Source organism: Lolium perenne, chromosome 2 (genome assembly GCF_019359855.2).
Source record: "Lolium perenne isolate Kyuss_39 chromosome 2, Kyuss_2.0, whole genome shotgun sequence".
Classification (NCBI taxonomy): Eukaryota; Viridiplantae; Streptophyta; class Magnoliopsida; order Poales; family Poaceae; genus Lolium; species Lolium perenne.
Window position 1 is genome coordinate 57,615,770 of NC_067245.2, and position 22,825 is coordinate 57,638,594.

Below are 22,825 nucleotides of genomic sequence, written 5' to 3' on the forward strand. Positions count from 1 at the left end.
AGCCCAAATCCCCGGGACTAAATGCTGGATTTTTGCACCAGCTGGGCTATATGGGCATTTCACGGGCAGCCAAGCGTGTCCCAGGTACATCGGTGGTGGGTAAGCACGTTCGGCCCAATGGATCCCGTCAACTAGTGGTTGACGTGTTTCTAGCCAAAGGACGATCAGCAAGACAAAGCACAGACACCGGTGTGCTTGATTAAATTTCTCCTTCGGTAAAAAAAACTCCCCGAGGAAAAAGAACTGAAGATGTTGTCAAAGTCTTGAGAACATGCTGTTTTCTGTTATTGCGCTAGGTATCAAATCACTCAAAGTACTACTGAAACTGACCGCACAAATTGTTATTAACTCATTACAGCATAAAATGCATTTTTATCTCCTCCTAGTAGTAAAGGATGCACTGCCAGCATCTATGGTTTGCTTCGCCCTCAGGCATTTTAAAGATATCCTCTCCCAATCATGCCTATGGCTTAACGCGACTGAAACTTTTATCTGTTTCAACAGACAGAATAGAGATGACGTTGATCGCTACAACAAAATTAAGACCAGTGCATCAGCAAGACTACAAGTCACTATTACTATTATTTACCTTAGTCTTGGTCTTGGAGATGATGTGCATCTTCGATCAGCTTTTTTACATATGATTTTGCATGTATCAAACCTCCCAGGAGTATTTTACCAACTATCTGTTTAGAAAAATATTCCCATTAGACATACAAGGGTAGACACGCACACGGGTGGGAGATATATCAATGAGCAAAAGGAGGTGTACCTCGGTTCGTTCAGTCAACTTGATTTCCTCATTCAAAACATTCATCTTCTTACTGAACTGATGGTAATCTGTATCCAGCTGATAGGCAATCTTACTTTTCAAATGACCATCTTCGAGGTTAGCTACAGTATCCTCAACCAACATATGAGCAATTGCCCCTAAACATCCGAGAGCACCAAAAAACGAACAAATCGTGTGTATTTGGACCCTCTTATGGTAAGCGTCCTCTGCAGCCTTACAGAATGTCGTTGCATACGACCTAACCATCTATATATTATTGTAATGATGAGTATAGGTCTACCATTGCAGTCTAAATTTAAATTGGAACAAAGATACCTTACAGTAAAGGTTAATTACCTGGTGCACTGTTTGTTGTGAAATTTCATTTGTGCCAAGGCCTAATGATGGCATATCCTGTTTTCTCATATAATTGGAATCGTTATTCAACAAGCACAAGTCAAAACGGATGCATGCTCACAATATACTTAATTGTGCTTACCATGACCGTGGAAGCTAAATCCAGAGCTGACAGTGCATAGCTGCATATTATCTTTGATATATTATCACTGTATGGCTACAATCAACAAATGGGGAGAAAAGGTATCAATAATCCGGAGTAACGCTTTAGTTCATTTGCCTAGCAGATGGGCTCATATATCTACTACATGATGAAGCATGCTTATCTAACTTCCATCATAAGTGAAAATACACGGTAGTCTACTAGTACTTCTGTTTCACAACATATTTCCCCTCAGATAGTTCTAGAGATTTGAGAAAAAAAATCCTCACGCACCAACTTGCTCTCGATAAGATAAAATTGACAGCTTCCATCTAACAGAAGCAAAACTGATTCAATTCTACCAAATACCACTCAACTCACACGGAACAGATATTGTTAAACCGAAGGATCGGAGTAGCTATAACTATAACAAAGTTTAGATTACCACATTTGCAGTTAGTTAGCACTACATTTTTTTGTTCACTAAGTAAAAACAAAGTGAACTTCTTCCAATGGTTCACGAAATTAACATATAAAATGGTAGTAATGCTATGGAGACTAACCAGAATGTCATATTCGGAAGTAGGAATCTTCGACAAGTATTTAAGAATTTCATCCTGTTGCTTACGAAACATCTCGGGTGGCACATGCTTCACAAAAAAATTTAATATAGGCGTTAGAAACAACAAAATTAAATCAAGCAAAGACTGTCATAACTCAAAAATAGTTGACTGTCCGTCGTTAACCATGATTATTTTTTCAGTTACTTCTGTAATCTGGTCTTGAACTTGGTCTTCGAACTTCCTATTTTTTTTTGTAAAATTAACACCCTTTATAGGGTATCATGGTTTGTGATCTCTCTCAGTTCCTCTTGATTATTAGGCTCTGTCTAACCATCCATGTAGTATGATTAATTTTATTTTATTATGAGGTAAAAGTCATGGAAGGTGTTGTGCCAATTCATTTAACCGGAAAGAAGAAGTTCGAGATACAAACTAGAGATGGACTAGCTAAAACAAGAAGCTCAACAAAGTCCAAAACTAAAGCTAAAGAAACCCCAGCGGATTACTCACCATTATCAGGCTCAGCACTTGTCTCAGACGAGCACACGAGCAAACCTATTCGTTTGGTTGCATTGCCTAGCTGAGGAGTTAACACACATGTATACCTACTAATTTCGTTGCACGTCGCGGGAAAGCCAGTTTGGCTAGCTGGCCAGGGAAAGTATTTACGGGCAGTTACTAGCAGGATTGCTATTGAAAGCAGGATTACTCATAGCAGGATTGCTATGAGTATTTTCAGGTTCCACATTGGGCTGATTGATGAACTAACAAAGATCACTCGCGAATTCTGGTGGAGAGATGAACAGAATAGGAGGAAAATGCATTGGATGGCTTGGGACTGTTAGTTTGATCTCCAGTACGACCCAACGGTCGTACGACCTGATCTCGCGCCCTGATCGGGGGCGCCCAACCCGTATGGTTGGTGGGCCCCCGTCGCCAGCGCCATATAAAAGAGGTGGGGGCCGGGGCACGGATGCCAAGGTTTGTCCGCTGCCGTCCTCCCCACCGACACACCAAACCCTAGACCACCCGATCTGGTGAGGCGCTGTAGCGGCGGGAAGCACCACCGACATCGCCGCCACTCCTCCGTCGCCGCCATGGCGAGCTCCTCGTCGACGAAGACCGACGGTATGCACCCTGTTGTTCCCCTCTAGTGTTCATCCCGGTTAGGCTAGATGCAATTACTCACTAGATGCAACAGCTAGAGGTCCTAGAAATCTAACAATGGTATCAGAGCATGTCTAGTTTCGTTGATCTAGTTGAGGTAGTAACCCAAACCGGGATAGATGAACAAAACAGAGAAGTTTTAATTTTTTAGGCAAACCCTAACCCTAGAACGGATCATCCCGAGTAGAACATGGATTAGAAAAGAGAAAAAAAGGGGACAGAGAGAGGGAGCCGGCACCATGCCGGCCTCCACTTACCGGCTTTGCTCCGGGAAGGGCCCTCCGCAGAGGCGCCGACGCCAGGGCACCGCGGCCAATCCGCTCGACGGCGGCGCGCCCACCCGCAGGGGGAACGCGCGCACCGGCGAGAGGGTAGGCAACGGCGCCACCATCTCTCCACGCGACGGCCCATTTCGACGGCCACCGTCGCCGTCCTCGTCTGGTTCGCGCCGCTACCGTCGGGTGGTGAGTGAGAGAGGCAGAGAGATGAGAAATGAAGGGGCTAGGGTTTTCGGGTCAGCTGCCGGCGGTTTTGTGCGGCCGATCTCGGCGCACAGCCGTCGGATGCGATCCGACGGTCAGCAGCCGCCCGGTGTATCTCCTTGGGCCCAAGAGAGAAAGACAGTGCCGCGGGCCAGAGGCTGGGCACGGCCCATCTAGCGGCGCGACTTGTTTTCTGCCCGTGCGCGTTTTGTTGCCTTTAACAGAGCATCAGAGAAGAGCCCATCTGGGCTGTTATGTCTGTTTTTTTGTTTCCAGTAAATTTTTTTTCTGTTTTAATTTTCTGGAAATAGTTTAGTAATAAGAATAAATGTGAGATATGAATTTTTTCCTGTGGGTTAAAGTTCGAAAAATTAAGTTAAGTTTCCGCTGTGTTAGTTAAATTGAAGTCATATTTTATTGTTTCCTAATTTAATTGGAACCAACGGGAAAATTGAATTAGGAAATGAGAGTTATTTTTTTTAGTATGATGATTTTATTTAATGACCAACGTTGTTAATAAAATTGTATTCCGCAAGATTCAGAATTATCATTATTGGTTCTATTTCTGCCCAACGGTGATGTAGAATTAATATTGAGAAGTGCCATGTTTTAATTTGACCAACGTTGAATTAACTCATTTTGATGGAAATTTTGTTTCAGGAAATCCTATGAGTTTTATCTCGGCTATTGAGCCCCTCAATGGAGGGAACTATGGCTCGTGGCGAGAGAAGGTTGAGATGGGTCTTGCTTTGCTTGACCTCGACTTGGCACTGATAGAGGCTTGTCCCATAGAACCTAAGGACCCCGTGAGGGGCGACAAAGAAAGTGAAGATGACTTCAACAAAAGGGTTCTTGACCATGGACCAAAAAGAATGAAGTACGATCTTGATCGTGCTAAGTGGGACTCGTCCAACAGAAAGTGCTTGATGGTGATCAAGAGCTCCATTTTGGAGGCTATAAGGGGAGCAATCCCACAGTGTGACACCGCCAGTGGGTACCTGAAAAAGGTAGAGAGTCAGTTTACTGGGTCTTCCAAGGCCTATGCTAGCACTCTCATAAGAAAGCTTGTCACTACCAAGTACACTGGTGGTGGAGTAAGGGATCACATATTGAGGATGAGCCATATGTCTTCCAAGCTCAAGTCTATGGAGATGGAGCTTCCAGAACAGTTCGTCATCCATCTGATCTTTGCCTCACTCCCAAAAGAATTTGAGACTTTTGCTGTGAACTACAATGCACAGCCAGAAAAGTGGGCCATTGAGAAGATGATTGCCATGTGTGTGTAAGAAGAAGAGAGGATCAAGGGGCAATCTGGTGATTCTGTCAATTACCTAAGCCCAACCAAGAAGAGGAACTTTCAGAGTTCCAAGCCACAAGGGAAACCTCAGTGGAATCCTCCTCCTGCTAAGCCACATGGAAAAGCTCAAGATCATCAGCCGCATGAAGAGGTGGCCAAGGACACTTGCAAGTGGTGCAAAGAAAAGGGCCACTACCAAAAAGACTGTGTGGCATTCCTGAAACATCTGTGCAAGAAAGGTGAGGATTTAATTACATTTGTAGATGAATCCTTATTTTTAAGTTATGCAAAATCTACTTGGTGGATTGACTCAGGTGCAACTATTCATGTTGCAAATTCATTACAGGGATTCCGTATGAGACAGACCCTGCAAAGAGGAGAAAGATGCATTAAAGTAGCAAACGGCGTCCAAGCTGAAGTCGAAGCCATTGGAGATCTCCCATTAGTATTAGCTAATGGCTTTGTACTTTTATTAGTAGATGTGCTTTATGTACCCTCTTTGCATCGGAACTTAATAAGTGTATCGCGCTTAGATGATGATGGTTTTGCTTGCCATTTTGGTGATGGTCAATGTAAGATCAAGTTTAATAATGAGATTGTTGGTCTTGCCTTCAGACAAGACAAGCTTTATTTATTGTCACTTTGTGATGAGAATGTGAATGTTTTAAGCGCTGATAATGAGAATGTCTCCACATCCCTGAATGAAAATAATAAGCGGAAGAGAATTGATGAAGTCTCTTCGAAATTATGGCACTGTCGTTTAGGCCATATTTCGAGGGGGAGAATAGAACGCTTAGTAAAAGAATCAATCCTTCCGCCTATGGAATTTTCGAATTTAGAACAATGCATCGATTGCATTAAAGGAAAGTATGTAAAGAACATAAAGAAGGGCGCCAAAAGAAGCACAGGAGTTTTAGAAATAATTCATACGGATATATGCGGTCCGTTTCCTGTGAGATCTGTGGATGGCTATGATTCCTTCATAACATTCACGGATGATTATTCGCGTTATGGTTATATTTATCCAATTAAAGAGCGTTCAGAAGCATTGGATAAATTCAAGATATTTAAGGCTGAAGTAGAAAATCAGCATAGCATAAAGATTAAAATAGTAAGGTCTGACCGTGGTGGGGAGTACTACGGTCGGCACACCCCCATATGGCCAAGTTCTGGACCTTTTGCAAGGTTCCTACAGGAACATGGCATAGTTGCCCAAGATTCTACACCTAAGCGAGCCTCAGCAGAATGGAGTAGCTGAAAGACGAAACCGTACCCTGATGGATATGGTGAGAAGCATGTTAAGTTACTCCACTTTACCGATTAGTTTGTGGATGGAGGCGTTAAAAACCGCTATTCACATACTTAATCGAGTTCCTAGTAAGTCGGTGTCTAAAACACCATATGAATTGTGGACTAATCGAGAATCTTCACTCAATTATTTGCGAGTGTGGGGCTGTCCAGCTGAGGCTAAACTCTTTAACCCGAACATTGGGAAATTAGATCCTAAGACAGTAAGTTGCCATTTTATTGGCTATCCAGACAAGTCGAAAGGTTATCGTTTCTATTGTCCAGACAGACTCACTAAGTTTGCAGAAACGAGACACGCTGTGTTTCTGGAGGATGAGATGATCAGGGGGAGCACGGTATCCCGAGAAATCAACCTTGAGGAGAAGCGGGTGTATGCACCCACTCCGATGATCCAGGAACCATTTTTCTCGATACCTGCTGCTGCACCGACACAGGACGATGTCATTGCGACACACTGTTAGTTCTCCTGTGGCAACAATGAATGAAAATAGAGAGAATGTTACCACACATGAGGAAGAGCTGCAACAGCCCCACATAGAAAGTGCGCCAGAGATCGAGAACCTTAGAAGGTCTCAAAGATCAAGAAAGCCAGCTATTCCTGACGATTTTGAGATCTATGTCAGTGAAGAAGTTCAAATGGAGGGTGATCCCACCACTTTTGAAGAAGCCTCAAGAAGTGCTCATTCATCGAAGTGGATTGAAGCCATGGTTGATGAAATGAGATCAATGAGTAGCAACAAAGTCTGGGATTTAGAAGAAATTCCTAAAGGAGCCAAAATAGTAGGCTGTAAATGGGTCTACAAAACAAAGTGTGACTCTAGAGGGAATGTTGAAAGATATAAAGCACGACTTGTTGCGAAGGATTTCACTCAAAGAGAAGGAATAGACTATAATGAGACCTTTTCTCCGGTCTCATGTAAGGATTCTTTTAGAATTATAATGGCTTTAGTGGCACAACATGATTTAGAGTTGCATCAAATGGATGTAAAGACGGCCTTCTTGAATGGAGATTTGGAGGAAAATGTTTACATGGCACAACCCAAGGGTTTTGTCGTGGAAGGAAAAGAACATATGGGATGCCGTCTGAAGAAATCCATTTATGGATTAAAACAAGCCTCCAGGCAATGGTACTTGAAGTTCCATGAGACAATTAAAAGTTTTGGGTTTAATGAGAATAGAGAGGACAATTGCGTATATGCAAAGTTTAAGAAAGGGAAATTCATTTTCCTTATCCTATATGTGGATGACATTCTGCTTGCTAGTAGTGATGTTAGTCTACAATTGGAGACGAAGAAGTTCTTGTCCTCGAACTTCGATATGAAAGATCTTGGTGAAGCTTCATTCGTTCTAGGAATTGAAATTCACCGAGATAGACAAAGAGGGGTTTTAGGATTATCGCAAAAGGCATACTTAGAGAAAGTTCTAAAGAAGTATGGTATGCATGCGAGTAATTCCACGCCTGCTCCTATAGTCAAGGGCGATAGATTTGGGGATTTTCAATCTCCCAGGAACCAATATGAGATCGATCAAATGAAAGCGGTTCCATATGCTTCAGCTGTCGGAAGCCTAATGTATGCTCAAGTATGTACGCGCCCAGACTTAGCTTTTGTTACCGGGGTACTTGGAAGATTCCAAAGTAATCCAGGAATAGATCACTGGAAAATGGTGAAGAAGGCATTGCGTTATGCGCAAGGCACGAAAGGCCTCATGCTAACATATAGAAGAACTGATTCCCTTGAGATAGAAGGGTATTCAGATGCAGACTTTGCGGGAGATGTAGATGACAGAAAATCCACATCAGGTTATGTATTCACTCTCGCAGGTGGAGCTATATCGTGGAAAACCTTCAAGCAATCTATCACGGCACCGTCCACAATGGTTGCTGAGTATGTAGCATGTTATGAGGCATCGGGGCAGGCAAACTGGTTAAAGAAATTTATACCCGGGTTGAGAGTGGTAGACAGCATTCAAAGACCACTTAGAATGTACTGCGACAATGAGTCAGCAGTATTTTATGCTTACAACAATAAGTCAAGTGATGCTGGCAAGCACATTGACATCAAGTATTATGTTGTGAAAGATAGAATCCAGGATCATACCATAAGTTTAGAGCATATAAGCACAAAGAGAATGCTCGCGGATCCGCTTACGAAAGGCTTACCACCCAGTGTGTTCAGAGAACACGTAGCCGGCATGGGTTTACGGGAAAGCCTATGATACCTGGATATTAAGGGCCTAGAGGAAGAATCTATTTTAAAATGGAAAAGTGTGTAGTAGCTATTGAATCTGATGGCGCGTAACTGGCCATCATGACGAGACATGCTCTATATGCTAATCTGTGATGAAATGGGTACCAAGAAAAGTTTAAGTCTAAGATTAAGATTAAAGTAAGATGAGATCAAGGGGGAGAATGTTAGTTTGATCTCCAGTACGACCCAACGGTCGTACGACCTGATCTCGCGCCCTGATCGGGGGCGCCCAACCCGTATGGTTGGTGGGCCCCCGTCGCCAGCGCCATATAAAAGAGGTGGGGGCCGGGGCACGGACGCCAAGGTTTGTCCGCTGCCGTCCTCCCCACCGACACACCAAACCCTAGACCACCCGATCTGGTGAGGCGCTGTAGCGGCGGGAAGCACCACCGACATCGCCGCCACTCCTCCGTCGCCGCCATGGCGAGCTCCTCGTCGACGAAGACCGACGGTATGCACCCTGTTGTTCCCCTCTAGTGTTCATCCCGGTTAGGCTAGATGCAATTACTCACTAGATGCAACAGCTAGAGGTCCTAGAAATCTAACAGGGACAGGTTAGCACGACCAAAGTACCTAGGAGGTGCGGGTTTTCGTGATCTAATTTTTTTAAACCAAGCTCTACTTGCAAGGCAAGCATGGCGGCTGCTACAATTGCCTGACAGTTTGTGCGCGCGGTTGCTAAAGGCTAGATACTACCCCGCTGCTAATTTACTTGATACTGCCTTCACCCAAAATGCCTCGCCGACGTGGCAAGGCAGTATGTTTGGTTTTGAACTACTTAAAAAAGGAGTGATCTGGAGGATCGGCTTAGGTTCTAGCGTGAGGATATTTTGTGACAATTGGCTGCCACGTCCTGGGGCTCTGAAACTTGCAGGAAGACGTGGGAATGCTCGCCGACGATAGGTGTCCGAGCTGATTGATCCAGTGACTCGCACCTGGAATGAAGCCACTGTTCGGGACTGTTGTCTACCAGATGATGCAGATACAATACTTGCCATAAAGTTACTAGCCAGATCATGTGACGATTTTGTAGCATGGCAGCCGGAGAGGAACGGTACTTTTTCTGTCCGATCTGCATATCGACTTGGTTTGGAACCAATCTTGTCTGAACTCAGCCCTGGTCAATCGAGTTCATCCCCTAACAGTGACTGTCTTATATAGGACCTAGTGTGGAAGGTAGATGTTCCGCAAAAGCTGCATATTTTTGCATGGAGGGCTGCAACATCTTCTCTGGCTGTACGCATAGGGCTACATCGGCGTATCTCAACGATTGATCCTACATGTTCCATTTGTGGTTGTGAACAGGAGGACACTCACCATGATCTGATCAGGTGTACTCTTCGCGAGGGCATTACACAATGGTTTGCGGGATTCCTGGGATCTACCGCCGGAGAGCGCATTCAGAGATACAGGAGGAGAGTGGTTTCTAAACTTGATCGACAATGTATCAGCTCGCACACGGTCTCAGATAATATGCTTGCTCTGGAGGTCTTGGCAACGCCGCAACAATGTCGTCAACGGCGACGGCAAGGCCTCGATTGCAGCCTCTATTCAATACTTGTGTAATTGTTTGGACTCCTTCACTACCAGCAGGAGCCTGACTGCAAACGCCAAAGGGAAGTCAGTGCTTCAGCCAGATTATGCAACTAGTTCTGAAGGCCCATTAGCTTCTAATTGAGCAGCCCGGCCGGAAGGTAGTCTCAAGGTGAATGTGGATGCAGGCTGGGATATTGCAAGTATGAGAAGCAGGGCTCGGTACCATCATACGAGGCCATCATGGTCAGGTTGTTTGGTCTGAGTGGCAGTTTATACCATGGTGTCCTAGCGCCGAGGAGGCAAAAATCATGGCATGCTTGAGGGGACTGAAACGTGTGCTCAATATGCAGCGCACTTCAGCGACCCTCGAATCTGATTGCCTCCGGGTGGTGCAGATTTTAACAAGTGGTACTCAAGATCGATCGCCAAGATGGTGTTTATATCCAAGGGCAGGAGTTAATGAGAGTTTATCAACATGTTGGTGTAGCAAAAGTGGACCGCGTGAGCAACGGAGCGGCACATGCCTTAGCACATTTAGGCAAGAACCGTATTAATGGTGTTTTATGTGGTGCTGCCCCGACCTGTTTGTCGGTGGAGATCACACATGATTGTAAGAATATTGTTGCCTAATTACTAAAGCTCACGAGTACCTTAAAAATAAAAGCAAGCTTTTAACAGAGAGTGGTGTTTTGGCTCATGGGATCATAAGCTCCCTTTGTTTTGAAATGCATCCTAGACACATTTTGAAATGCCAAAAAAATTGAAACAAAAAGATCGCGTGTACATCTTAACGTGTTACGTGATCACAAAGTCGTTTCATGAGAAATCGACTTGTCATGTGGCTGCTAAAAATAAGGCTTTCCACAAGATAAATTTTCTCTTTTCAACATAGACCACAAAAATATCGGTTTTTCGTGAAACTTGACGAACACACATATATTGTGGAGATGTACATGTAGATTTTTTATCAAAAAATTTCGACACTTTGAAATATTTTTTTTTGTAGAGGGGGCATATGCACCCGGAGCCAAATTGAATTTCTGGCTTTTATCACCTGTACCAAACGGCAAGCCTAGCTAGGCAAGGTCAGTGGGCAGTGGCTAGGTTGGTTTTTGCTCTAGAGCCAAACGCACCACACCCGAGATCTCTCCATCTTTTCCCAAAGCCCAACTTCTCCACCAGTTCTAACATATATTCCCAAGACACTGAATCAAAAACATCCATAATGTCCAACTTGAGAAATAAACATGGTTTTTTCTTGGAACGGAGCTCTTTGAATTGTGTTTCGGACATAAAGAAAATTAGAGCATCTCCACTCGTGCCCCCGTCGAGGCCCCCGGCGAGCGTTTTTTCCATCCGGACGGCGTAATTCGGCCCAGTCGCGCCCCCGGTTCCTCGTTTTCGTCCGGATTTGGCCCTTCATCCATCCGGCGAGCCCACGCCACCCCCGGCCCCCCGGGGAGCGCTCGGGGACTCCGGACGAAACGAAAGCGCGCGAAACGTTCCCGCGCGTCTGGTGGCCCCAACTTGTCGGCGAGAGACACCGATCGTCGTCCTCATCGCATCGTCTTCCGCGCGCTGTAAAAGCCTGCCGCCGGTCAGCATTCGCCGGACGCGTAGCTTCCACGCGGCGAGTTAATGCCGTCGCCTCGGTTTCATGCGCGCCTACCGCTATTTATCGCCGAACTACCCCGGCTGCCCCGCATTCACCTCCTCGCTGGTCTTCCCCCAAATCATCCCCGAACTCGAAGGAACCAGCAATGGCGAACGACGGTGCGGCCAACAACGGCTTCGGCCGCCGCTCTCTCCACCAATGGGAGGGGCGACTCCTGCACGCGGCGGGCTACCCTGCGCCGCCGGACTTCCGCGCGCCGGGAGGCTGGAGGCTGAGCGCAGGCGGCGTGCCGATCCCGCCGCCGCCAACGGGTGGCGGCGCACTCGAAGCGGCGATCGAGGAGGTGCGCGTCACTCTCAGTGACGAGCAGCGTGCGGATCCGCGCTTCTTCCCCGACAACCACGAAGCGTGGATCGCGTTCTTTCGGCGAAGGTACGAACGCGAACTCGCCGCTTACGACGGCCCTCCTCCTCCTCTGGCAAGGAACAACGCCGCCGGCCGCCGCCGATGGTGGAGCGCGCCCAACCGCACCCTCGAGAATGTGCTCGCGCACATCGAGGACGGGAACTCCCCTGTCCTGGGGATGCCGCCGCCGGTGGCTGCTACCGTGTCGCGCCGGCACGGTAGTTCCTGGATACCGAGGAGGATGGCGCCGTCCTCTTCGTCGTCGGGCTCGAGATCGGCGTCTAGGTCCGGCGGGTCGACGCCGGCCACCGTCAAGAAGGAGTGGCCGTCTCCGGCCACCGTGAAGAAGGAGCCGACGTCTCCACCGCCGACCAGAGGGCGCAGCAGCGGCGCGCTCGTCATCCGCGACCAGCCCTCCTCGCCGCAACGCGGGCGGAAGAGGAAGACGGTGAAGAATGAGGCCGCCGCGGCCGCCGCCAACCAGCTCGCTGAGGAGGAGGCGAAGCGCGCGGAGGACGCCGCGGTGGCGGAGGCGATCGCCAGGTCGCTGAAGGACCTGGTGCCCGCCGACAACAGCCTCCCCATCGACGCCGCGCTGGAGTGGTCCAGGCGCGATCGGGAGCGCCAGGAGGCGGAGCGGCAGCCGACGGATGTTGGATCTGGCCGCCGCGCGACAACTCGCCGCCCGCGCCGCCGCACCGTCCTCGCGGAACGCCGCGCCCAGGGAGGTGATCAAGCTCGAGGAGAGCAGCGACGACGACATCTACCGGCCGTCGCCTCCACGCGCCGACGACGCTGGCCAGGGCACGAGCCGCTGGTACGAGGCGCCGCCGCCCCAGGACGACGCCGGCTCCAGCGACGACGACGACGGCGGCGACTACACGACCTTCTACCGCCATTTCGGCATGTAGGAGGCCGCTTTTAGTTTTAGTATTAGTTTGCCAATCGCCGAATTCAAATATATGTACGAATTCGGCCTATTTATGTACGAACTCGCCTCTATATGTTAAATATCATTAAATTTCGCTTATGTTTGAACGAATTCGCCTATTTTGTCTGAATTCGTCGTATTACGTTGCATCCATCCTGGGCTCGCGGCTGGGAAAATGGGCCTCCCCACGCCAAATCTTCCTCCAATCCGGACGAAAATTTCGCCGGATTTGGGCATGAGGAGCCCAAACGAGCGGGGATGCTCTTATCGTTGAGGCAAGGTGAGGGATTGGCCATCATCTCGCAGACCAACTTAGCCACCTTGCGCGTTAAACCGACGGGCCTAAAATCCTCTACTCTGCAAGCACATCGCTTTTCGGACAAATCAATCTAACTATATAAGTTTCGGAAATACTACAAGTTTTTGTTGTTGTCATATAATTTGGTGTTCCAAACAAAATAAACTGCAGCCCCCTTTCTGCAAGGTTCGCCACTGCTTGCAACCAAAGCACTAATTGAAGATTTGGCAAACATACAATAGAAGGGTTTACTGATAAGCTAGTTCTCACACGAGCAAAACTTACCCAACCTTTCTCGGCTATATAGTCATCTCGGGCCTTATCCAGCTTCTTGAAGAAGATGTCTACCTAGAGAAGCAATTAACGGTCAGAAGGAATCTTCTTCCCCGCGTCCGGGACATGAACATCGCGTATTCGCGTGGAAGAAGGTAAATTAAGACTGAAGTGTGCAGCTTACCACGTCCGGTTGCTCCAGCTCGTGCTCGGGCTCGGGGTGGCGATCGGCGCCCTTCTGGCACCGGGAGACGAAGAATGTGTCGCGCGGGTGTCGCCCCAGCTGGATCCTCGGCAACGGCGCCGGCGAGGGGGCGCGCAGGGTCATGCGAGCCGGGCGCGTGCTTGGGGATGTGGCGGAGACAGTCACGGGAGCCGCCCAACACCAGGAGGCGCAGAGCGAGGCCATCTGCGGAACTGTGCACAAGCGCGTCGACTTCGAGCTTCAAGCTGGGAGGGCGGGGTATCGAAATCACGAAAGCAGAGTAGATCAGAAATTATTAAGATACTGTAGACATGATCGATTTGACAGGACACGATTCTTTATATCTCTTCACGAAGGCAACAGTTCGGTCCGGATTCTCTGTTGTTTTGTTGAGATTGAGAATTCTGATGGTTTCAGAATGCTAACAGAATCTAGCGTTTAGTTAGACGAGTTTTGGAGTATTCCATGCACACTTTCTAATTTTTGTACAGATCTTGTTTCGTATGTAGAATTGAAATGCACTTAATAAGAAGTTTTTATTAAGTATAACTTTACTACTCCCATCGATTCATATTAATTGCCTTAAATATAGATGTATCTAGACACATTTTATTAGTAGATACATCCAATACCATTGACAATTAATATGAATCGGATGAAGTAGCATAATACTCGTGTGTTGCTACTTGTAAAGGAAATTACTTTGGTATCAGATTGCCTAGGTCTCATGGGCTCGACCCCATCACCGCTAAGTATAAAACCACTCAAAGTACTAGTGAAACTGACCGCACAAATTGTTATTAAGTCATTACAACAAAGAATGCATTTTTATCTCCTCCTAGTAGTAAAGGATGCACTGCCAGCATCTATAGTTTGCTTCGCCCTCAGGCAGCTCAAAGATATCCTCTCCCAATCATACCTATGGCTTTAACGCGACTGAAATTTTTACCTGTTTCAACAGACAGAACAGAGATGACGTTGATCGCTACAGAAAAATTAAGACCAGTGCATCAGCAAGACTACAAGTCACTATTACTACTATTTACCTTAGTCTTGGTCTTGGAGATGATGTGCATCTTCGATCAGCTTTTTTACATATGATTTTGCATGTATCAAACCTTCCAGGAGTATTTTACCAACTATCTGTTTAGAAAAATATTCCCATTAGAGATACAAGTGTAGACACGCACCCGGGTGGGAGATATATCAATGAGCAAAAGGAGGTGTACCTCGGTTCGTTCAGTCAACTTGATTTTCTCATGCAAAACATTCATCTTCTTACTGAACTGATGGTAATCTGTATCCAGCTGATAGGTAATCTTACTTTTCAAATGGCCATCTTCGAGGTTAGACACAGTATCCTCAACCAACATATGAGCAATTGCCCCTAAACATCCGAGAGCACCAAGAAACGAACAAATCGTGTCTATTTGGACCCTCTTATGGTAAGCGTCTTCTGCAGCCTTACAGAATGTCGTTGCATACGACCGAACCATCTATATATTATTGAAATGATGAGTATAGGTCTACCATTGCAGTCTAAATTAAAATTGGAACAAAGATACCTTACAGTAAAGGTTAATTACCTGGTGCACCGTTTGTTGTGAAATTTCATTTGTGCCAAGGCCTAATGATGGCATATCCTGTTTTTTCACATAATTGTAATTGTTATTCAACAAGCACAAGTCAAAACGAATGCATGCTCACAATATACTCCAATTATACTTACCATGACCGTGGAAGCTAAATCCAGAGCTGAAAGTGCATGGCCGCATATTCTATTTGATATATCATCAATGTCTGCATGCTACAATCAACAAATGGGGACAAAAGACATCAAGAATCCGGAGTAGTTCATTTGCCTAGCAGATGAGCTCATATATCTACTACTTGACGAAGCATGCTCATCTAACTTCCATCATAAATGAAAAAAAACAGTAGTCTACTAGTACTTCTGTTTCACAACATATTTCCCCTCAGATAGTTCAAGAGTTTTGAGAGAATAAAATCCTCACTGACCATACTTGCTCTCGATAAGATAAATATGCACAGTGTCCATCTAACAGAAGCAAAACTGATTCAATTCTACCAAATACCAGTCAACTCACGCGGAACAGATATTGTTAAACCGAAGGATCGGAGTAGCTATAACAATAACAAAGTTTAGATTACCACATTTGCATACATTTTTTTGTTCACTAAGTAAAATTAAAGTGAACTTGTTCCAATGGTTCATGAAATTAACATATAAAATGGCAATAATGGTATGAAGACTAACCAGAATGTCAATCTCCCACGAGTATTTAATAATTTCATCCTTTTGCTTACGAAAGATCTCAGGTGGCATATGCTTCTCAAAAAAATTAACACAGGCATTAGAAACAACAAAACTAAATCCAGCAAAGACTGTAATAACTCAAAAATAGTTGACTGTCTTTGTCATTAAACATGATTATTTTTTCAGCTACTTTTTGCAATCTAGTCTTGAACTTGGTCCTGGAACTTCCTATTTTTTGTAAAATTAACACCCTTATATATAGGATATCATAGTTTTGTAATCTCTCTCAGTTCCTCTTGATTATTAGGCTCTGTATAAACCATCAATGTAGTATGATTACTTTTATTTTATTATGAGATAGAAATAATGGCAGGTGTTGTGCCAATTCATTTTACCGGAAAGAAGTTGTTCGAGATACAAGCTAGAGAGGGACTAGCTAAAACAAGAAGCTGAACAAAGTCCAAAACAAAACTAAGGGGACCCCAGCGGATTACTTGCCATTATCAGGCTCAGCGCTTGTCTCAGACAAGATAAAGAGCACACGAGCAAACCTATTCGTTTGGTTGCATTGCCTAGCTGAGTTAACACAAGTACCGCAGTGGTACTAATTTCGTTGCGCTTCGCCGGAGAGCCAATTTGGCTAGCCGGCCAGCGAAAGCATTTAGCGGCAGTTACTAGCAGGATTGCTATCGAAAGCAAGCTTTTATCACCTGTACCAAAAAAAAATTCGACAAAGAGCATATATTAATATCGCGGAGATACCAATTACACCTAGCCTCTGCAACAATGCACTGCCCTAGCGACATTACGGATGCACACAGCAGAAAAAAAGAAGAATTATCAAAAAAGAAAAGTCCCGCTACAGTGATCTAATCCTTTAAAACAGCAGTACTAACACCACCAAGATAGCACCAGAAGTTCAGCTTCTCCAAAAGCGACGACTCCAAGAAGGTAACAGTGCACAAGCGCTGTCATCGTCCGATCATAGATCTTACGTTTTCAACCTGAAGAAAACGTCCTCACTCTCAAAACAATACCTTCAACAAGAATATTGCCAGGCACAACCAATTAAGGTCAAACCTTGAATTTTCATCCTGAAAGGTAAGACTTTGAACTTCTTATGTACAGTCGCCCCCACTCGCATGCCGTTGCTCCAAGTCACAAATCACCAAGCTAATTCCTCCTCGGCACCAAGACTCGAGTCACCATTGCAAGACCTCAGATCTCGGCTTCCATGTCATTCTCCGCCAGCACCACGAAACGAGAACGTGCTCCATGATAATAACCGCCAGCAGAGCTTCGAAGCGCTCCCTCTGTAACCAAACGGCCAGAGAAAAACATGGGTGCGCACGACCGAATTCCACCCGATCCGGCAATCACCTGTACCAAATGGCAAGCCTAGCTAGGAAAGGCTAGGTTGGGTTTTGCTCTAGAACCAAACACACTGCACCCGAGATCTCTCCATCTTTGCCCAAAGCCTACCTTCTCCACCGGGTCTAACATATATTCCCAGGACACTGAATCAAAAGCACCCGTAGTGTCCAACTTGAGGAACAAACATGGTTTTTTCTTGGACCAGACCTCTTTGAATTGTGTTTCAAACATAAAGAAAATTATCGTGAATAGACCTTTTTTTTATGAAAGCACTGTGACTATTGGTTATCATATCGTTGAGGCAAGGTGCTTAAGGATTGACCATTATCTTGCAGATCAACTTAGCCACCGAGTGCATTAAACCGACGGGCCTAAAATCCTCTATCTGCAAGCACATCGCTTTTCCGACAAAGCAATCTAACTACTATTACCTCTGTCCACAAAAGGATGTCGAAGGTTTGTCTAAATTTGGAGTGCTTTTAGATACATCCGAATTTAGACAAATCACCGACATCCTTTTATGTGTGTATAGATACATCCAAATTTAGACAAACTTTCGACATCCTTTTATGGACAGAGATATATAGTATATAAGTTTCGGAAAATACTACAAATTCTTGTTGTTGTCATTTTTTTTTTGCAGGGAGTTATTGTCATATAATCTGGTATTCCAAATAAATAACCAAAGCACTAATTGTAGATTTGGCAAAAGACGATAGAAGGGATTACTGATAAGCTAGTTCTCACACGAGCAAAACTTACCCAACCTTTCTCGACTATATAGTCATCTCGGGCCTTATCCAGCTTCTTGAAGAAGTTGTCTACCTAGAGAAGTAATTGACGGTCAGGCATATAAAAGAGCAGAGCCTGTAGGCAGGAATCTTATCGCGTGGAAGAAGGTAAAATAAGACTGAAGTGTGCAGCTTACCACGTCCGGTTGCTCCAGCTCGGGCTCCGGCTTGGGCTCAGGGTTGCGATCGGCGCCCTTCTGGCACCGGGAGACGAAGAATGCGTCGCGGGGGTGTCGCCCCAGCTGGATCCTCGGCAACGGCGCCGGCGAGGGGGCGCGCAGGGTCATGCGAGCCGGGCGCGTGCTTGGGGATGTGGCGGAGACAGTCACGGGAGCCGCCCAACACCAGGAGGCGCAGAGCGAGGCCATCTGCGGAACTGTGCACAAGCGCGTCGACTTCGAGCTTCAAGCTGGGAGGGCGGGGTATCGAAATCACGAAAGCAGAGTAGATCAGAAATTATTAAGATACTGTAGACATGATCGATTTGACAGGACACGATTCTTTATATCTCTTCACGAAGGCAACAGTTCGGTCCGGATTCTCTGTTGTTTTGTTGAGATTGAGAATTCTGATGGTTTCAGAATGCTAACAGAATCTAGCGTTTAGTTAGACGAGTTTTGGAGTATTCCATGCACACTTTCTAATTTTTGTACAGATCTTGTTTCGTATGTAGAATTGAAATGCACTTAATAAGAAGTTTTTATTAAGTATAACTTTACTACTCCCATCGATTCATATTAATTGCCTTAAATATAGATGTATCTAGACACATTTTATTAGTAGATACATCCAATACCATTGACAATTAATATGAATCGGATGAAGTAGCATAATACTCGTGTGTTGCTACTTGTAACGGAAAATACTTTGGTATCAGATTGCCTAGGTCTCATGGGCTCCAACAGCCCCCCCGTCGACCCCATCACCGCCACGTCCGCCGCAGCCACCAACACCACCACCGCCACCGCCGCCGCCATGACCGGCGCCCACGCGCTGCAGGGAGCCGCCGCCGCCGCCAACGGAGACCAGGCCGCCGCCGCCCCACGGGCCTCGACCTCCTGCCCGCTACTTTGGCGGACCTCGCCGGCGATCTCCGCGCCATCCGTTTCGAGCTCGCGGAGATCAAGGCCGGCCAGCACCCGCCGGCCCCACCGGCCGCCGTTCCGCCGCCGGCCCCACCGCCCGCCTCCGCCGCCAAAGAACGGGCGCCCCGCGTGGTGGCCGCCATCGCCTTCGCCAATTCCCACATGGATCAACGCGTCGCCCGTCTACACTCGGGCTGCGGCACGGACGACGGTGTTCGGCAGCCCGCCCACACCCTTGGCGATCCTGGCGGGTTTGCGGCCCTTCGCCGCGAGCACGTCCTTCAACCCGGGCCGCCGGAGGGCGCCCGAGGTCCCGCCTTCGCACGCAGCTCGCCCCGCTTCACCAGGCGGCGTTCGCCACCTACGACGGCGCCACCGATCCCCGAATCGGGCCGAACCGGTGTGAAGCGGTTCTTTCGGGGGGCAGCTCGCCGTCGGCCGACGGCGCGCAGCTGCTGCGCATCCGCGGCCTCGGCGCAGCGCGGCGAACCTCGTCGATGAAGGCGAAAGATGGCCCGGAGTGGATGCGCAGGGCCGCACCGACCGTGGGCGCGTCTGCGGCGTCGTCGATGTCGCGGCAGACAGGGCGTCGGCAGAATCGTGTTGAGGCGGCCGGGGCGGTACTCTCCTAACCTAGCCGCCTCCTCTCTCCTACCCGAGCCGCCGCCTCCTCCTCTCCCGCCCCCCTCCCGGGCGGCGGCGGAGGATCTACCCGCCCCGCTCCGAGCAGCCGCCCCCGGAGCGCCGCAGCTCAGCCGCCGCTGCTGCCGGCCTCGGCCCCGGCCCCGGCCACGGTGGCGGTGGCGGTGCCCCTTCCGTCGAATGACGAGGGGGAGGAGAGGGTTTCCACGGTGGCGTTCCATGGGAGGTGATGAAGCGCCGGTGGAGGAAGCCGGGCGGCACGGCTATTTGGCCGGGGCCTGATGCTCTCCGTCGGTAGCCATGGAGGATTCGGTGGAGCGGTGGCGGCCTCCGCCCCCGGATGGTTCAGCGGTGGTACGCATGATCCACGCCGCCGTCTTCTTCCCTGGTGATCCGGCAGGAGGGACTGGCGGCGTGGGGCTGCTGGTCTTGCTTTGTTTTTGGTGGCGGTCCTCGGGTTTCTCGCAAGCGAAGATGAAGATCTACCGGAGGTCAGTTTGCTTTGATCTGGCTGGAGAGATGAGTTCCGGAAAGCTCACTGCGAATGGAACAGGTGCATATTTTGCTGCAGCTTGCGTGGATCGGGTGGTATTCGGTCGCGCGCACCCATGTTTTTATTCCGACCGTTTGGTTCCCGGAGGGAGCGCAAAGCTATATTCTGTGTTGACATCTCGGTGACTTTTTGGTCCATGGTGAAGTCGAAGAAGGAATATCATGAAGGCCGGATTGGTGGACCGACTAAAGGAGGTTCGAGTCAACGTGATGCCGAGGGATCCGCTTGGCGTTCCGGGCTTGCAGCAGTGGTATGCATGTGGGGGCGGCAGCACAGGGGAAGTTCGGAGTCTTACCTCTCAGGGTGAAAACCCAAGGTCTGGCCTTAACTGGTTGTGCCTGGCAATGTTCTTGTTGGAGGCATTGTTTTGAGAGTGGGGACTATCTTCAGGGAGAAATTCTAAGACCTTTGGTCGGGCGACGACGGTGCTGGTGCACTGTTTCCTTCTTGGAGGCGTCGCTTTTGGAGAGTCTGTACTTCAGGTGTTGTCACGGTGGTGGTTGTATTATTGTTGCTAGGTCTAGAAGGCTGTAGCGGGACTTTTATTTTTTAGTTTTCTTTTCTCTTTTTTGGCTGTGTGCATCCGTACTGCCATTAGGGTGGGGCGTTGTTGCAGAGGCTGGGTGTAATTAGTATCTTTTGATATTAATATATATCCCCTTTATCGAAAAAACGGAAAATACATACCAGATTCTCTCCCTGGCAGTTGACCACCCGGGCGATCACTCTGGCGCGAAGCGCTCACCTCGTGATTCTATTCTCTTTCTTTGTTGTTTCTTTTTTTTTTTTTTTTTGAAACGGAGGCAAAAGCTTTGCCTCATCTATTGATTAAGAAGAGAGTGTACAGTTTTTAGGAGAAAACCGGACGAAAACCAACAACAACAGGGCCAAGCCCATACAAACCGCGCCCACACTCGCAACTGAACACAGATCTAAACAACAAGGCCACACCCACACTAGCCAACACAAAGGACGACATGATGACACAAACGAACTCCAAGCACGACACTCCAACGCGCCGACAATGACATGCCATGAAATTGGGAGAACCCATCAATCAACTGCAGATCCAGGGAAGGTAGCAGCTAAGGTGGCGAGAAAATCGCAAACCTCTCGAGCGACGACACCTCCAGGCGCCAGCAAACCTGACTTAGCAGCCCCATCACCAATAGGAACCACGTCCCTCACTTCTTTGTTGTTTCTATTTTGTCGCTTTCTTGCTATTTGGCTATGCTAGCTTCACAACACTCCAGTTATTTTGGTACGTGCGCGTGATACATTTTTATTTTTTTCTTATTTCTTGTTTGTCAATTCTCTTTACTTTTTTGTTATAGAAAAGTGTAAAAGTTCCATTTGCTCTTTACTATTCTTTTTTTTGTTAGTTTTGTATCAACATTCGTGTTATTTCCACTAACTTTTTAAATTTCCTTTTTCGGGCTGTTGTTTTTCTAGGGGAGAAATAAACAGGTGGAAACACTCACTTGCAATTTATTTAAATGAACTACCACTTATAACTTAAATTACAAACATCGAAAACAGAGATGATGCATATATATGCATGCCAAAAGTAAGCGCTACTAAAGGGAAATACCTCGAAGAGACAGACCAATAAACATGTGTACAAAAGGTGTTTGATTAAATTACAAGCCCTGTAGTGTGCAAGTGACAAATTAGCAGACCACTACACCAGCTAATCCAGTCAAAAGGAAGAGTTGAACAGGAGGTCGACACCAACTGATCGAACGCGATCATCCTATTCCTATTACGGAGTACATACACATAGCCCGGCTAGAGCCAATCCACGGTGTTGGCGAGGCTTGGAATGAACAAAAAGGAGTCTCTGACCATGCACATGGAGTACTGACGGTTGAGAAGAATCCAACAGTTTCAGTCTGGTGCATACTATTGATACCGAAACGGCAAATTTCAGGATGAGACCTAAATTCATAGCCAAGTGCATGGCTCAAGGTGTAAACACGGTTCTTTCTTGTCAGATATCCTGGAGCACCATCCGCACCCGCTCCTATATTATTAATGAAAATCAGATAGTTCAAATCCAAGGAAAAGAGAATATCCCCCGAGGTTAGAAATAGTTTTCCAGTGCTTAGTGCAAAATTTCTGCAGTCGATCTCCGTATAAGTATAACCTCCTAGTGTCCGTCCGGAACACCATGGAGCAAAACCTTGAACCATAGGTGCGAAGAGTACGGCCCCAGTGAACAACACTATCATCAGCAACAACATGATTAGTACGAACTCCACCACTATCAGCACTAGTGGGGCCATAGGTATAGACTGGAAGAATTCTAACCCTCATGAGTTTGCTAACCACGACCTAGCAGGACCTTCAACCTCCTCATCATCAATGTCACTATGTGGATACCCTAGGTAATAATGCACTTCAGATGGCACATAATTGAGCCGCAAAGACGAGCTTGAAAAAGAAACAAAACGTAACATTAAAATATATTTCGAGATGCATGTAATGATGTTCTTATTTGAA

At 47.1% G+C, this 22,825-nt stretch overlaps 2 protein-coding genes and 1 long non-coding RNA gene across 4 annotated transcripts; all 3 read right to left on the reverse strand.

Annotated features, from left to right (window-relative positions):
• Positions 1 to 258: 258 nt before the first annotated feature.
• On the reverse strand, positions 259 to 1,441 carry LOC139836006 (uncharacterized). Its single transcript, XR_011751606.1, has 5 exons — positions 1,272 to 1,441; positions 1,130 to 1,186; positions 773 to 1,039; positions 590 to 686; positions 259 to 492 (listed from the first exon to the last, which is right to left on the reverse strand). It is a non-coding gene; the product is annotated as an uncharacterized lncRNA (long non-coding RNA).
• Positions 1,442 to 1,689: 248 nt separating this feature from the next.
• On the reverse strand, positions 1,690 to 13,948 carry LOC139835487 (uncharacterized). The gene is made up of 4 exons (XM_071825343.1): positions 13,580 to 13,948; positions 13,408 to 13,470; positions 1,835 to 1,921; positions 1,690 to 1,695 (listed from the first exon to the last, which is right to left on the reverse strand). Exons 1-4 carry the CDS (start codon positions 13,802 to 13,804, stop codon positions 1,690 to 1,692), a joined length of 381 nt encoding a protein of 126 aa, XP_071681444.1. The 5' UTR covers positions 13,805 to 13,948.
• Positions 13,949 to 14,349: 401 nt separating this feature from the next.
• On the reverse strand, positions 14,350 to 18,521 carry LOC127322856 (uncharacterized). Of its 2 annotated transcripts, XM_051351267.2 has the most exons (8): positions 18,181 to 18,521; positions 18,015 to 18,077; positions 15,879 to 15,950; positions 15,330 to 15,407; positions 15,187 to 15,243; positions 14,830 to 15,096; positions 14,647 to 14,743; positions 14,350 to 14,549 (listed from the first exon to the last, which is right to left on the reverse strand). In XM_051351267.2, the coding sequence occupies exons 1-7, from the start codon at positions 18,409 to 18,411 to the stop codon at positions 14,648 to 14,650; spliced, it is 864 nt and encodes a 287-aa protein (XP_051207227.1). In that variant the 5' UTR covers positions 18,412 to 18,521; the 3' UTR covers positions 14,350 to 14,549; position 14,647. The 2 variants fall into 2 exon arrangements, with proteins under 2 accessions (XP_051207227.1, XP_051207233.1); XM_051351273.2 differs by lacking the exon at positions 15,879 to 15,950.
• Between the last annotated feature and the right edge of the window lie 4,304 nt (positions 18,522 to 22,825).